At 37.1% G+C, this 16,523-nt stretch overlaps 1 protein-coding gene across 1 annotated transcript in view; it reads right to left on the bottom strand.

Annotated features, from left to right (window-relative positions):
* The window catches only part of ARHGAP42 (Rho GTPase activating protein 42), a 139,771-nt gene that overhangs the window by 22,972 nt on the left and 100,276 nt on the right, over positions 1 to 16,523 (bottom strand). Inside the window, 7 exon segments of the mRNA XM_079302274.1 lie at positions 577 to 639; positions 2,120 to 2,159; positions 3,002 to 3,080; positions 3,856 to 3,965; positions 6,226 to 6,326; positions 8,340 to 8,469; positions 10,725 to 10,829. Coding sequence (XP_079158400.1) covers positions 577 to 639; positions 2,120 to 2,159; positions 3,002 to 3,080; positions 3,856 to 3,965; positions 6,226 to 6,326; positions 8,340 to 8,469; positions 10,725 to 10,829 — 628 coding nt within the window.

Genomic DNA, 16,523 nt, shown 5'->3' with positions numbered 1-16,523 from the left:
CTGAGTTGTTAGATACCACCTCATCAGCAGAGTGATTACTACTTCTATTTTTACATTCCCACTAACAAAAATGAGCGTGGCTAAACATTAAATATTGCTAAACATTAAAAAAACCCCAACAATGTCCAACATTAGTGAATAACATGATAGCAGTAAACTTTGCAAAAAATCAGATGTAACAGCAGAGAATGTTGATGTCACTTTCGGGTATTCAGATTTCACACCTGAAACCAAAGTTGGGAGCTGAGACTCCCTATAGCTTTATCACAAGAAAGTGAGTACAAATCAGTACACACAAATGAAAGACTAAAGATGTGTGCAATTGTATATTAAGCAGTGTGATCAACAAGAAATTACAGAAAAAGTTTAAAATTGTCACTTAAATGATATGTTAAGAATTATTGTTGGAACTGAAGACAACAATTAGGAATGTAAAGCACACAAAAAATGAAAAATCCAAGCCAAATAATAGACACACTTCAAAGCACAAATGTAAAACACGTAGAATTAAAAAAAGCTAGATTATAGAAAAAAAGTCACAACAATCTAATACCTTATTTGTGGTTTAATACATACCTCTTGTTTCTACAGCATGAATACATTTCCTCACGAAGTTGAAACCCGCTTCATTTAAGAACACTATAAAAAAATCAATATACAAGATCTTCTGTTTAGCTACATTCACACACTAGTCAAGGAGGGTTAATACAAGGTTATCCATAACATTATAATACTTGTTCTATAATAAGGTCTTTGTAGGTACACCATTAGCCTTCACAACCCAACTTTGTAGTCATTCTATATCATTAGAAATTTGTCTTTCTCAGGAGTCAGAAGCCTCTCTAAAGATACAGTTGAAAGCTGCTGAGCAAAATGCTTTTAAGAGTCAGGGAAATACATTATGACTGGAATATATTTATTACTTTTAATGCAACAATATTTTTTGTTCCTTGCATATGCCCGTAATCACTCATAAAATGGTAACGTAAGAGAACAATCCTTGCTACTGAGTTTAATTAGCCATCTTGTTTCAAGTAAAGGCATTTCTCATTAATGTTGCATCTTCAATACTCACTGCTCTAACTACCTAAATAAAGATCTTAAATGAGCATATTTTTAAACATTAAAATAAACACCATCATGCAAAAAAATAGATATAGAGGCTTAAAACTGAGAATTTCAGCCTCTCAAATATACCTCCAATGAAGATGCATGTCCAAATTTTACAAATCTCTTTCTCTGAGATAAGTAATTTAAAGAATTTTTACATATTTTTGTTAATATAATATGAAAATAACAAATGTGTTAAGGCAGTGTTAATACAATTATGAACGCAAATCTCCTAGTACCTTTAAATACACTATTTTTTTTACTCAAGTTATATCTAATAGGTGTATATACACCTGAACATACACCTAACATACACCTAAAACTAAACAGATGTGATGGACCAAGGCCAAGTGCCCAGTCCTGCACCTGGGTCACAGCAACCCCCTGCAGCACTACAGGCTGGGGGCAGTGCCTGGAAAGCTGCCTGGCAGAAAAGGATCTGGGGGTGCTGGCAAGCAGCAGCTGAACATGATCCAGGGTGTGCCCAGGTGTCCAAGAAGGCCAGTGGCACCCTGGCCTGGGCCAGCAGTGGTGTGGCAGCAGGAGCAGGGCAGGGATTGTCCCCCTGCCCTGGGCACTGCTGAGGCCACAGCTCCAATGCTGTGCTCAGCTCTGGCCCCTCACTGCCAGAAAGACACTGAGGGGCTGGAGCGTGTCCAGAGAAGGGACACGGAGCTGGGGAAGGGTCTGGAGCACAAGTGCTGTGAGGAGCAGCTGAGGGAGCTGGGGGTGTTCAGCCTGGAGAAAAGGAGGCTCAGGGGGGATCCATCACTCTGCAGCTGCCTGGAAGGAGGGGGAGCCAGGTGAGGGTCAGACTCTTAAGTAACAAGCAAAAGGACAAGAGGAAATTGCCTGAAGTTGTGTCATGGAATGTTTAGATATCCAACAAAGTTATTTCACAGCAATATAAATAAAATATAAAATAATCTCTTTCTCCCACACTTATATCAAGAAACTGTAACATGACAGAAATCCAGCAAGATATGACAACTCAACATAAAGAGCTTACTTTCTTCCTTCTTGCTAATAATGGCTGGCAGTGTGTAGATCTGTAAAAAAGAAAACAAAACAACAACAATGCAATTGGACAATGTTTGTGCTTTAAATGCTTTATTTACAGGTTTGTGAGTAGCTGCAACATGCTATGTACTAGATTGCTGCTAGGGAAATACCAGCCTTGCCTTTCATGATCTCTTGACATTTACTGCTCCAGAACATACATGGGTTAACATCTCTGTGCTACCATAATGCAACTAATGCATTAGAAATCAGATTTACTGAGTCCAAATGGGTTAAATTTCAAAACAGGTAGTTATACTGGTTCAGGCAAACAAGAAGCATGTAAAAGCACTCACTGAGTTCATAAAACTGATCAGCCATTCTTTTCCTATCAGATACAGGTCTGACATCATTCAGTGACTACTTTAAGAGCATGCAAATAGTGGGAAGAAAACTCAGACAAGCCTGTCTCTCAGGAGCCTTCAATACGTGTTTCTGCTCTCTGCAATACCTTTTGAGATGGTACTAATTGCTTACTCCACAAAACTGCCTAAAAGATGGTTGTTCTCTACCATTGTAATAAAAAACACTTGACATATGTTACCTGAACTATGAATCCTATTACAATATATGCTACTGTATTACTTAAAATATTATTGCTTTACATACCCTAATATAAAATAATGATATACATAAATGTAGGCTTAAATCAGTAGATCTACTTTTCTACTTTGTAGTTACCTTCGCTATGTACTTGCATTAGTGTCTCACAAAAAAAAGAAAAGAATTCTATTTTCTGGTATTGAACAAAGTATCTGAAACATATACTAGCTTCTTTTCTGTAATATGTGATCCAGAAAACTGTAAAATGAAAATTAAAAAATATCCTTACTGGCTCCTTTCCATCCATAGCTTCAAGCCAAAGTTTTCGGTTGGATTCTGAAAAAGCTTGTAGTGTGATGATTCCAGGTCTGTCAAAAACACACACATTCTCTGAAGTTACTATTTTTCTCAAACAGTATCCAAAGTCAGAATCCACATGAATAGTGATGTGAATATATAAAAGACAGACAGAAGTTAGAGAAAGTTGACAGCTTCTGATATAACAGAATAATTTTGAGCTAAGTATAAAACACATCTGTTTTTTAAAAGTTGGCTGAAAGTCATGAAACATTTTTTAAGAAAACAACTACCAAAGTGAGTCTATTTAACATATTTTAACACAAAAATTAATTCAGTATTTCTCTTTATTCCCAGGATTGGGAAAAAATACTTATCCAAAGTACTGTGTACCTGTGTCTTAAATACAGGAAATCTATTCTCATGTATCTAATATAATTATAATATCCAGGAGTAAGTGGAAAAAAAAACTGTAGATGTAATTTTCAAGAAAAGAAAGTATTACATTTCTGAAAGTAATAGAGATTTGTACAGAATATTCTTATTAACAAGTATTTATAAAATATTTATAAAAATATTTATGATCTGTTTCTAAAAGGGGATAGTCAGTTTTGCTGCAAGTCCCACAGGAATCCATGCTGTATCTGCATGCAAACATCATGCACTAAAGACAGCACATATGCTGTGTAGTGAATTCAATTAGAAAATCAGGTTTTAACAAAGAAGTACTAAGTCTTGAAAGCCTAGTTTGTATACAAATATACTGGCAAACACGTGTTCTTAGTACTGGAGTAATTATCTATTGGTTGCAATTATTTTCAAATTGTTAGCACAACGGAAACAAACCTCTCAAATACTTCAATATCGAAACAGAAACGTTTGTCAATTGAATCTGTCTTTCTTCTGATGCAAGATTTTAGCTTGAACATTTCTGGTGAGCTTGTGACAAGGCCATTCTACAAAACAAAATGGAATTAGCACAGGCAGTACTCTTATACAACTTGGCTTCATCTTAAATTTAATAGCATGAACAGTCCAAAGAACATGTCTTAATACAGGGATTAAAATTATTAAAGAATACATGCAATATTTTTATGTATATAAGACTACCTTTAATAATTTTGCATTATATTTTTTACTCAACCATTATATTTCAGAAAATTCCCTAAATTCAAATCTTACAAACACCTGTATATATATAACTTGATTACATGTATGTTAGGATGAAAATCATATAATTCTACCAACTCTCACATGCAGATAAAAAGTTTTCTGAAGAATGAAGCTGACTAACTCCCAGTTCATGAACATGATCACGAGACTTCGTTATAATGTTGGCAAGGCTGACACAACTGGGGATTCTGAGGAATGTCTGGAAGCAAATGTCACTCCTATCTTTAAAAAGGGCAAGGAGAATGACATAGAATCACAGAAACATTCAGGTTGGAAAAGGTCACAACTAAAGCATCCACACACCTTTTAAATACTTCCAGGGCTGGTGACTCAACTGGCAGATTGTTCCAATGCTTGACAACCCTTTTGGTGCAGAAATTTTCTGTAATACCTCCCTCCCCTGATGCAACTTCAGACCTCACATCTCATGGAGAACAGTCTGCACCACCTTTATCTCTGGGAAGGTGATGAAGTGAATACTCATGGAAAACATTTCCAAATACATTAAGGGCAGAAAGGTGACTGAAAGCAGTCAGCATGAATTTAATAAAGAAGAAATCACATAGGATGAACCTGATAGACCTCTACAATATGTTGGATGGCTCAGTGTATGATGGAAGAACAATGAATATTGTTTATCTCAACTTTAGCCACACTGTCAACTATCCTACTACATCCTGACAGACAAGTATAGGTGAAATATGGGTGAAGTGGTGAGGTGGACTGAACACTGCCTGAACTGCTGAACTCAAAACAGAAGTCCAGCTGCAGCCAGGCACTAGTGGTATGTCCCTGGGGTCAATACTGTTCAGCATGAACAGAAATAAACCCAGGCACCGGGACAGGATGAAGCTGACAGGATGGAGAGCAGCTTGGCAGTAAAGGAATTTCAGGTTCTGGTGGGTAACAAGATGACCATGAGCCAGCAATGTGATTTTGCTGCAAAGAAGGCTACCAGCCTTCTGGGATGCATTAGGCAGGGTACTGCCTGCAGGTGGAGGAAAGAGATCCTCACCCTCCATTCAGCACTGAAATGCTGTGCCCAGGGCTGGGCTCTCTGGTACAAGAGAGGCAGTGATGTGCTAGAACAAATCCAGCTAAAGGCTACCTCGGTGATTAAGGACCTGGAGCACAACCACCTGAAAGGAGGCTTTAGTGAGGTGAGGGTCAGTCTCTTCTGCAATGTCTTAAGTGAAAGAACCTGAGGGAGAAGCCTTTAGTTGTGACGGGAGGTTCAGATTAGATATTAAAAATAAAATTTTACTGGAAGAGTGGCTAGGCATTGAAATAAGTTAACCAAGCAGAATCCCCATCTCTGAAAGTGTACAAGAAGAGCCTGGATGTGACACTTGGGGATATGGTTTAGAGGTGATTATGGCAGGGCTACATTGATGGTTGGACTAGATGACCTTCAAGGTCTCCTCCAATCTTGATGATCCTGTGATCTGTCATATGAAGAGAAGCTGAGAGAGCTGTTTGGTGTGGAGAAGAGGGATCACACCAGTGACTGATCTACAAATACCTCATGGGAAGGTTAAGTAGACTATGTCAGGTTCTTCACAGTGGTACCCAGTGGAAGGGCAAGAGATGATGGGCACAAACTCAAATACAAGTAATTCCATTTGAACTTTAGGAGCAGTTTTTTATGGTGGTCAAACACTGGAACAGGTTGCTCATAGAGGGCTCCATCCTTGGAGACATCTAAAATCTGACTGAACACAGACCTCACCAACCTGTTCTGGTTGACCCTGAATTGAGTTAATATTAGAGATCTCCAGAGCCTCCTTCCAAACCTCATCCACTCTATGATTCTGTGCAAAAGTGATAAATTTCATATGCATTTACAACAACCACATTAGAGAAGTTATTTAGTATGTGGCTTAAATATGTTTTAAAAGAAATATTACTTAAGCATTTATCCATGCTATATGATACATCCACAGCTTTATCTGTTTGCATTTTGTTCTTTAAGCAGTTCTTAAATGCTTAATAAAAAAGATGGAATATACAGCTCATGAATGTGTTCATGTACATGTAACTCACCACTTTTCCACCAGATTTTGTTTCAGCTATACTCATTGTAAAAGTTTTTGTTCCTTTGTCGTAAGTGCAGTAATGTTTTACCCATGTAAATCCAAGAGGTCCTAGAACAGAGAGATAGTATCAAAAGTAATTGTCATTTTACCACTATTAGAGTTGGAATTGGAGTAGAAAAACGAAACATTAATTATTTTTAAAATATGTTATGGTTAAGAAATGGTATTCCTCAATTTAGTGTTCCTAGCGAAACACTCCAAGCCATGCACTGCTCATTCCTTCCCCCATCCTTCCCCTCTCTCCCCTGTGGTGGGATAGAGAGAAGAATTGGAGGAAAAAAGGGTAAAGATCAAGGGTTGACATAAGAACAACTTACTGGAGACAGCAATGAAATAAGAAAATGAACAGTAGCAGCAACAATATTAATAGCAGCTTGTATAAGAGACAAATGCTTCACACATGAGTGCTCACCACATGGAGACACCTGACAATACCTGAGCTCTCCCTCTGCCACATTCGGGACCCAGAAAGGATCCCTTCCCCTGTCCCAGGAAATGATGAGGTGGCATTGAGTAAGGACTGTCATGCCTAACTCCTGCCTACTGCAAAAATCAACCCTGTCCTGTCTAGTACCAAGACAAAAAGAAATAAAATTTTTTAGAATAAAATTCTAGAATAAAGAATAAAGAATTCTAGAATAAAGAATTCTTTTAGAATAAAATTCTTTAAAAAAAAAAGAATTTTAATGGGTTTGTGTTTGGGGTTTTCTTAAAATGTGAAGAACTGAATAAAAATGTTGAAAATTATCCCTAGTATTTTTCTGTTTATCTTTGTATCTGCTTATTACAGATACAAAGGTTTTGCTTTTTTCATGTACCCACAAAGGTGGTGATTATATGAGGGACTGAATCAGTCAAGTAAGTTGGATGTCTGTCAATCCAGAAACATAGCTGTGGAAATTTATACAGTCTGTTAAGCCGACTTTGAGAAAACTCTCCTATCATCTGTGTTCTGGAAATCATGAATTGAAAATTCAAATGGTTACGTACCCTCAGAAGTTAGCTGTTCTGCTCCTATATAAGTTATTTTCACTTGGCATAACAAAATCTGTAATTATTCAGAATCAATCTTTCCTGTAATGGCAATTCATTATCTCTTTCAGCATATTATAAGATGGATGAGCACTCTCAAAGCAGTTTTAGATGAGTTAAGAAGTCACCTTTTTTTAGAAAATAGTAGCCAGACACCTGTGTTGTAACTTTAAGCTTGTTACTCTTGGCCATCCATGTGCAAGAAAACAATTTATGGCCTAGTGCCATTTTTAAAAAAACCCCTGCATTTACCACCATGCATATCAGTAATATTATATACAAATATAAATTAATATCATTATATCAATAATACTATTAATGGTATTAATATAATTATTAATATATTATTAGCATGTTATTAATATTAATATTTATTATTTTATTCTCAAGAATAGCAAACATTTAACCCAGTTGCTCAGAATTAAACAAGAACCTATAGGATAAGGGTTGTAGGCAAGAAAACTTACACAAGGAATTATACAACTAGCACCCTTCCCACCACACAGTGATTACAGACCCTGTTACTCCAGAATAAAAATTTCTTTTCAGTAAGATGTCAAGCTGGCCTCTCACTATTTAATGAAGCACAGCATGTGCCTGGTGCTTCACTCCTTTTCTCCCTCCCCCATTAGTAAGGCTCAGTGTAATTTCCACTTAACACAGATTTCTTTTATGAGCATAAATCAATTAAAAAATAGACTGTGATCTTAAAAACTTGCTAGGGAGGATTAAACTGGCTGTGGTTAACTATGTAAGATGGTACTTAGATGACCTTTTCTTACATCTTTGATTTCCATTAAACACATGTTCATTTAAGATGGCTGGGTCAGCGGAGGTCTCTGGTACAAGGTGCTCCTGCAGGCTGAACTAAAGGTCCTGTTCAGGTAGGGGAAGTACAGGACACAGAAGGGAGCCAAAGCAGAGTGCTGGGAATTTGCAGAAAGGTGCAGGGCAGCTAATCAGAGCAGAACTTGCCACCAGACAACCACTGGGGCAAACAACAGCACGGACCTTCCTTGTTGCACTTACGTTTCTCCTGCACGTAGAGATAGCCTTCCATTGTCCATTGACTTGGTGGCCTGTAATCTTGGTTGGCTGATTTCATTCTCTGCATGAGTCTCTCCACTTCCTGCCTTGTGCTTTCAAAGTTATTCCGAGTCTAATACCCAGAAAAGGAAACAAACAAAACCCCACGTTATCTCAAGCAAGTACTAAAATAATGATGAACAACTAATTACAAATATTGCCAAGGAGACTGTATTGGAGACCAATAAAACCACCAGAGACATAAAAGGGGGGAAAAGGAAAAAAATGCGATAAAGAATAATACTCTTCACTGCTAGAAGCTTAGGAATAACAAAGTAACGAAAAATTCAATTTAGGCATGCAAATATAAGGAAAACATAGCTTGTCTTGAAGACAAGCACTCTTATTAGAGAAGGAGGTAAAATTCAAATCTAAACTTTTCAGATTACATATTTCAGAAGAAGTATCAGTTCAGACCAAATTTAAGAGAGCTCATTTTAAGACCTTCAAGAAGGACGTGTCATTGAAGGAATGTCACCACTTTAAGAGCTTGTCTCCATCTATTAAGTTTTCAATTGCTACTTATAAGCAGCAAGGTCTTTGAATCAAATCACAGAAACCAAAGCCAAATGGACACACAAAGTATGCCATAGGCCAGCTGAGGCAGTTAAAGTGACAACAGGTCATGTTAGAACATGGTGACCTGTTAAGAGCTGTTGGTCTGCTACTACTTTTCTACAGCTGTTACTACTCCTGCTCTAATCTGTAGGACATTTTGAAGAACAGAAAAAGCAGTTTAGGTCAACTATTTTTCAAGATCTGAATACACAATGCAATGGAGAGGAGCACTTTCGACAGCTACAGACAGGTTGAATGTACTTCCCCCTGTCTTCAGTTTGTCTTTACCTACATAAATGATTTAACTTCAATCTGATTTTGCGTGATGCTCTGAATGACAAGTACATAGAGAACCCAGCTGGCTGTGTGAAGCTGTGGATCTAGATCTGGAGCCAGAATTTATACTGCTGTGTAACACAAGTGAATGATGTACTAATCCCCACTGTTTTCTGATATATAACTTAAAAAAATATAATAATACATTGATCCTTCTACCTAACTTCACTTCCCCCTCTACCTTTGTAATCCATTTATGACATCAAGGTTTCCTGATATAATATTTAGAAAACATTAAATTTAACTTTTTAAAATTAACACTGAAATTGAAAAAAATTGCTTTAATAATTTTCCTTCTATAGAGACATGCACAGAAGGAACATATGATTACCTACAATGCCAGTTTTGGTCTGTGCTGTGAGCTCATGCTTCTCTCAGAATTTGCCATATTAAAATAAGTAATAAGTAATAATAATAAGTCTCTGGACTGAAGCAGATTTTTCACTCTTTCAGAGAAACTGCTGTGCAACAACACTGACCCCTTGTGTCTTTATCTGAAAGTGTCTTAGTAGCAAACAACATAGAGGACATAAAATTTGCAAGGACAAGCGGTTGGGATGCTCTACAGGCCCACACCATTTGCATTTTGATCCAAAAGGAAAAGGTTAATAATGCAGTAAGTTTAGCTTTATTTCCTAATGCAGCATTTAGAATGGGATCTATATATATGGAGAAGAGATGTAAAAGGGAAGATGGAGTTACAAAAATTTGATGGATGTGCCTCTTTTCTTGAAACAATGAAATAGAATTTTGTAAAAATTTTGTTCTGGACTTTGATGTTAGTTGTCAGGAAATATGTGGGGCTTCTCCAATACTGACATGTTGTAAAAGCAAAGTGTGTAAGCTTTGCTTTATAAGCTAAGTGTGTATAGGTATTTTGTACCTACTTATTTGTATATCCTTGGAAATATAATATCTGAATTACACAGTGAAACAAACATACACCTGTAGAGAGCAGTTATGATGAGTAGAAAAGTATGTTGATTAAATGCATTACAGGTATCTCTGACAGCTATGAATTTTTTTGGGTAGTTTGTGCCCAAAATGAGATCTTATATGGCTCTGACTACCAAATGCAGACCAATCTACAGCAAAGATCCATCTGCTCAATTGAGTGTAACTCTCTACACAAAAAAGAGATTCTCTCTTCTGGTAAAACTTAATGCTCATGAAAGCTGCTCACCATGGAGGAAGGTCTTTAACAGTATAGAGAACAGCCAGAGAATGACTTAATATGTTTTATATACAGTGGGAAGTCAGTAGAGAGCAGGACAAAGTGTACCAGCTGGAGCATCTTTGGTATCTCCACTTACTCCAGAAGACAGGCCTCATTCTCAAGAAAGCTTTTATACAAGTTTAAATCTATCTGGACCACTGTGTTTCCTAACTAGCAAATTAAAAAAATTAAATTATGTAAATACAAATAATCCTTACATTCTGCAAATTGAACTGCAGTTGCTGCTTGTATGGTGCAAACTCCTGAGCCAGTTCATAACCTTCATGGTAAAATGTAAATAATCCTTGAAGAAAGGCCAAGAGCTGAAAAGGTAAAATTGAGAAGCATTATACATTTTTAACTCCTGGAACATTCTGTGCTTTTACACTCAAAAGCAAAGTTTTGCTGTGAAAGAACCTGTGAGGAGACCTTAAGAAAGAGAAATGTTACACCAGCTTTTATGTCATTTGTGTCAGTTGTAATTTACATAATAATTTAATTCATTGTCCTACTCATTTTATCCAGTATTTCAGCTGGAGTCTTTGCTGGTGTGCATTTTCCAAGTTTAAAATTTCAGAGTTAAAGTGTTTTTTCTTCAAAATATTTTTTCACTTTCTTCACTTTCTATTTGCTTGGGCTATGACCTATTTTCCACAAATGAGACTCTAGAAATATGTTTTGGATAAGTTAGCACAACACAAGAAACCCAGACTATTTCTTCCTCCTCTGTACAAAATACAAACTCTATCTGGTATGTCTGTGATTGACTCCAACAGAACCACTGTAGTCTGCATACATCCAGTTGAAAAATCCTTCTGAAGTTTGCTTTAATAATATCCAAGTAGTAAAAGATGCAACTAGATTTTAGCTCTTGAATTAATGCATTCCTGACATCTCTTAAAAGCCTTCTAACTTATTCTGCTTTAAATTTTAGAAGTGTTTTGACATTGTTGTAAGTCACCCTATCTGCTCTTAAATTTATTATTTCAAGCATTTAATTTCTTATCATGGACTGCTTTATTTGCATATATAACCTAGTCTACAAAAAAAGGAAAGAAAACAACAAAAAAAGGGAAATTAAGTTAGATTTACAATAACAGAAGTTTTAACAATAAACATTATTTGCCTTACTATATTACACCACTATCATCTGGGCTAAGTAACTGGCTGTCCAGGCTGTCTTCTGACACAGTAAAGAACCACAGGTATTCCAGAGCATAATTATTTTCTGTTTTTCAGACTTCTTTCTTAGCATGGGATGAATGATCCAATGGAAACATTTATCTCTCTTCATTGACTACTGAAATAGTCTAGACTCAGGCAACAAAAATGCCATCGTTCATATTTGATGTGCTTGCTTTGTGTTACCAGTACCATAGATTACTGTAAGTGGAATAGTGTTTTTATACTATGCTTATATTTTTTAAAAATTTACTCTCAGCCTATTTGAAGAATTGTAGCTAAATTGTTCTGCCTCCTCTCTCCCATCACTCTGTGAGACTACAAGAGCCTGTTTACCTGCCTGCTCTTTTGCTGCACCAGTAAGTTAAAGCAGTTGGAGGTGAGCAGACCGTCAGTGCGGGCACAAATACAAGGTAGGGCTGGGAGAAGGACTCTGTCCTTGGTTTTTACTGGTATTGCTGGATCAGATGAAACCCTCAGGCAGAGATGGTGCAGGCCCACAGCTGCCCAGTAAGTCAGTCAAAGAGCTAGAAGAACTGAGAAGATCCTTGGACATAAAAGCAAGTTATTGTGGGGGTCTCTATAGTGGATGTGAATTCCTGAACCATATTCCATCATCAAACAATGAAGGCAATGCAGTCTCAAGTGGATGGCTCCACATCTTGTATAAATCAATCTCAGCTTAACATGATTCATCTGTCCAGCTGAAATCAATACCTCAGCTGAGGACCAGACCCTGAAATTATTATTATTATTCAACTAATTATTCAAGTGTTTCTGAGGAAGGTCCAAATACAACAGTTCATCTTGAAAACCTCCAACATTGCAAACAGACAGAAAGAGTTCTATAATTTTCTGTAATTCTAGACTATAATTCTAATTCTGTAATTATGTAAATAACTACTTAAAGGAAAAGAAAGTAAATTAATCTTCCTTGCTATGAATAAAGTACAAAATATGCAAGTTATAACTAAAGCTCTGCTTTGGCTGCAGTTATGTGAAGCCAGTTCTCACACTCTAGATTCAGTTACTCATCAGTGTCCCCAACTACAGCTCCTTCAGATCCTGCAGCACAGCTACTCCTGTGCTTACTTTGACTTGGTCCAGTCTACAGAATGTGTGGATTAACACAATCTGCAAGCAGGAGCCTGCTGCTACACCCACCCCTTTCAGCTGATGACACAGTGCAGGAGTAACACTCAGCAAAACTGCAGCCAGATCACCACACCAACGCACACCAAAATTACAATAAAGAACTAGTGGGACAAAGTTTCACTATGTCAGCTTATGCCTGACTTTTAAAGATCGGTTTGAAGAGCATTTCAGGAGAATAAACTTTAAAAATTTCATCTTCAATGCTTGAAGAAAAACATTTTACATCATACAAAACGTTTTTACAGAGTACACTGAAAAATACCAAGGGAATTCTTTAACACAAGATGGCAGCAAAGCTGAATTTATCAGAAAGCAAAAATACAACAGCAGCAGAAAAAAAACCAAAAAACAAAAAAAAACCCCCAAAAAAACCCAACCAAAAAAACCCCAAACAAATGAGAAAAATCTGAATTCATTTCAGTTAGAGTACTTCTCAGGTATTCTGGCAGTTGTGCATTGCAGAGGATCTGGCCTTGAGGCTTTCCTGGTTAAATACCCTCTGAGCACTCAGAAAAACAGGAATTAAAAAAAAGTATTATGCAAGTCCTAGATCAGCGTATTTAAGCTCTATGCTGATATGTGACACTGAGGATGGTATTCACTTCAATGTACATGTCTCTAGCAGTGGAAAAACAGGAATCAGAAAATGCCCTGTGCCCAATGGGCCTGTGCTACTAAGGCATGTCCAGAATCACTTCCATTAGAAGAGGTACAGCCGCAGCATTGTATGGAAGAGATTTAAAAGCAAAAGTCTTTTGCCCTAGGCTTAAGCTTATAGTTGGGTTTTCTTTTCGCTGGCATCAGAAGTAGCACTGCTGCTAAAGGCAGGCTCAAAATTTTAAAGAAATAAGTATTAAATAGAACAAAAAAAATAAAAACAAGAATAGAAAATCAGCACCTTTTCCTTTCAAAGAAAATTTTCAGAATGTATTTTGAAGTCGTATTCACACATAAAGAGGTAGTTTATTTCACAAATAATGCCTGATGCTTTCATATCAACAATTTTTCATTTTAATAAGTGTCTTATTATTAATCAGTCACATCAGTAAAGACTGAGGTCTGATCTCCATAATACAGAACTACTCCGAACACCAGAGCTATAAGGATTTCAACACAGAACCCGAAACAAAATCCAACTACTTCTTGAGGCTTTATTTATTTTTATGTAGAGCTGCTGACCTCAAGACTGCCTGGTCGTTTCATTCTCACAGGAAGAAGACTGTACTTAGGTTTCGGATAGGGGAGGAATTTAACCTTTGGCCTGCAGCACATCAGCCAGAAGTCCCTGTCTCCTTGTTTTCATTTTATTTATAAGAGGATAGCACTTATTCTTCAGATTAAAGTGAACATAGTTAATAATGTAGAAAATGCAAGAAAGGGAAATTCAAATTTAATGTCCAATGTGAAGTCTCATGGAAATGCATGCAATTACAGGCAGAGTTTTTCAGCTGGCTGTTCTTTTTTTCTTGTCTTTAAATAAACATTTAATCGACCACCCCTCACATTTCAGATAGTTTACTGCTTATGAACTCTGTGCCCTGACTTATACAGGACAAGGAAGTCCTGGCATCACCAAAGGACAAAGCAGAAGTTTAGGAAAGTGTTTGCATTATTTTAGCAAGCATAACACTGTCAGAAAGCACTGCTGGCTTGGACTAGCTTCTTCAGGATCATAAGAGAAAAGTTAGGAAGACGGATTACTGTAACTTATTTTGCTTTATTGTTTATCCAGCTGTAAATCTGAACACTAATTTGTCCTTTAGAAAAAGTTTAAATTCATTATTGGTACAAACACCTGAGGGTTTTCTTTCAGAAAAAATCAAGACCTGTGAATAGGAATATGTCAGTTACTCACACTAGTGCACATTAGCAACCACTTTGATCAAGATGCAGAGAACAAAGAGAAACCCAGGGCCTGAGAAGCAGATGCAAAAGTCTACTCTAAATATTATACTCTTCTACTCACTGTATGAGTCATTACCATCTGTACCTTAAAATCTTTCCTGAGTCTCCTCCAGGAGAGAACACACCCAGCTGTTACTGACTTCCACTCTCCTAGCGCTAACCCACCTGGCAATTTTTGTTAGGTCTCCTACTCTGGTGCTCAGATTTTCTTTATCCTTTGGCATAGAAAAACTGAAGGTCTTGAAAGGATATTCAACAGATCATTTACTTTTCAAGTTCTATTCCCATGCCACAAACTTATCCTTCTTTTGCATGGGCATCACAGTTTCCTCCTTCACTGCACTAACAGTTTTATTTTGTTAAACTTTCCTTCAGTGAGTCTGCTAGCAAGATGTCAGACTGAGAATTATGTGAAGACGTGACACTGTGCTGATAAATCAGAAGCACAGGCAGCACATACACTAGAATGACCCACAACCATCAGAGCTCCAGAGGAGGAATGTGTCCATATAGACACACCACCAGGCATCTTCTACCATGTGCACTATCATACAGCACACAGAGGAAAAATAATAATATGACAATTCTTTTGATATCAGATTTTAAAGTGTTAGGCTTTGTCCTTATCTCAACCTTTCATCTAGGAATGTACACACATACTTCCATACTTACATAAACATGAATTTTAGAAAGCCTATTTTAAAGTATTTGGGGGTTTTGATTTGTTTAGTTTGGTTTATTTTAAATCTCATGCTATTGCTGATTTGTATTTTAATTTACTTTTTCATACAAGGCATATTTTGCCTTATGGGTTTTAGTGAATGCTCTAATTTCAGCATGCTGTATGCAACAGACTACAAACAAAAATTAAGAGTTTTGAAGATTCAAAATTTTATAAATGATCTTATAATTTAAGCTCCATGTATATCCAGATTAATTATAAATAAATTCACACCCAAAGTCAGAAGTAACTAACTGCAAGGCCTATCATTACTCAGTCACCAGAGTATTTCCTGCACCTTCCCTGGGAACATAGAGTGTCATACTGGGTTGGAATGCCTACTGATCTGAGACAGTATGGAAATGGATACACTTAAAAGTAAATTTTACCTATTTTAACCATGTGCACAATATTTTCCAATGTACAAGGTCTTTTCAATACAGAAAGTTTCTATTACATTAAAGGAGCATAAAGCCTTCTATACTAGGGTCAGAGTTAGGTCAAGATTGCTAGGTTTTTCCAGGATGTGAGTTTTGCAGAAGGAGACAGAGAGAGACACTCTGGATTAATCTGTGACAGGTAGAAAAATGTTCTTATTTAGGAATCCGAGCAAAGTTTTAGCCTCTAAGATTTGGCAGCTGTATGCCATAAAGATAGGATTTCTGTAAGTACTGCTTGCTGAATCCAGGTTCATTAGTTTGCATCAATGTCAAACATTCACAATACAATATGCTGTCATCTCATGGAAGGAAGGCAACTGAGAAGCTCTTCTTGGTGACACGGGGTGTTAGAGATGTAATTCAACCCATTTCACAGTCAAGAGTGCTGCTTCAGTAGTTACAAGGGAGCTGGGAGATGGTGTGGAGGGAAAGTTACACTTGTCATGTTCCTCTTTGACAACCAGCGCTCTGCTGTGCTCTGTGTGCTTAATGAGAAGGGACACATGGCACTGGAAACTCTCTGCCAAGGGTTAGAGGTACTAACTACATCAGGGAACTGGCAAGCTAGGCCTGTCTCTGCGACATCAACAGCAATAACACGGCTACTAGGCCAC

Source organism: Erithacus rubecula, assembly GCF_903797595.1.
Source record: "Erithacus rubecula genome assembly, chromosome: 1".
NCBI lineage: Eukaryota > Metazoa > Chordata > Aves > Passeriformes > Muscicapidae > Erithacus > Erithacus rubecula.
This window is presented reverse-complemented; position numbering and strand designations above follow the sequence as displayed.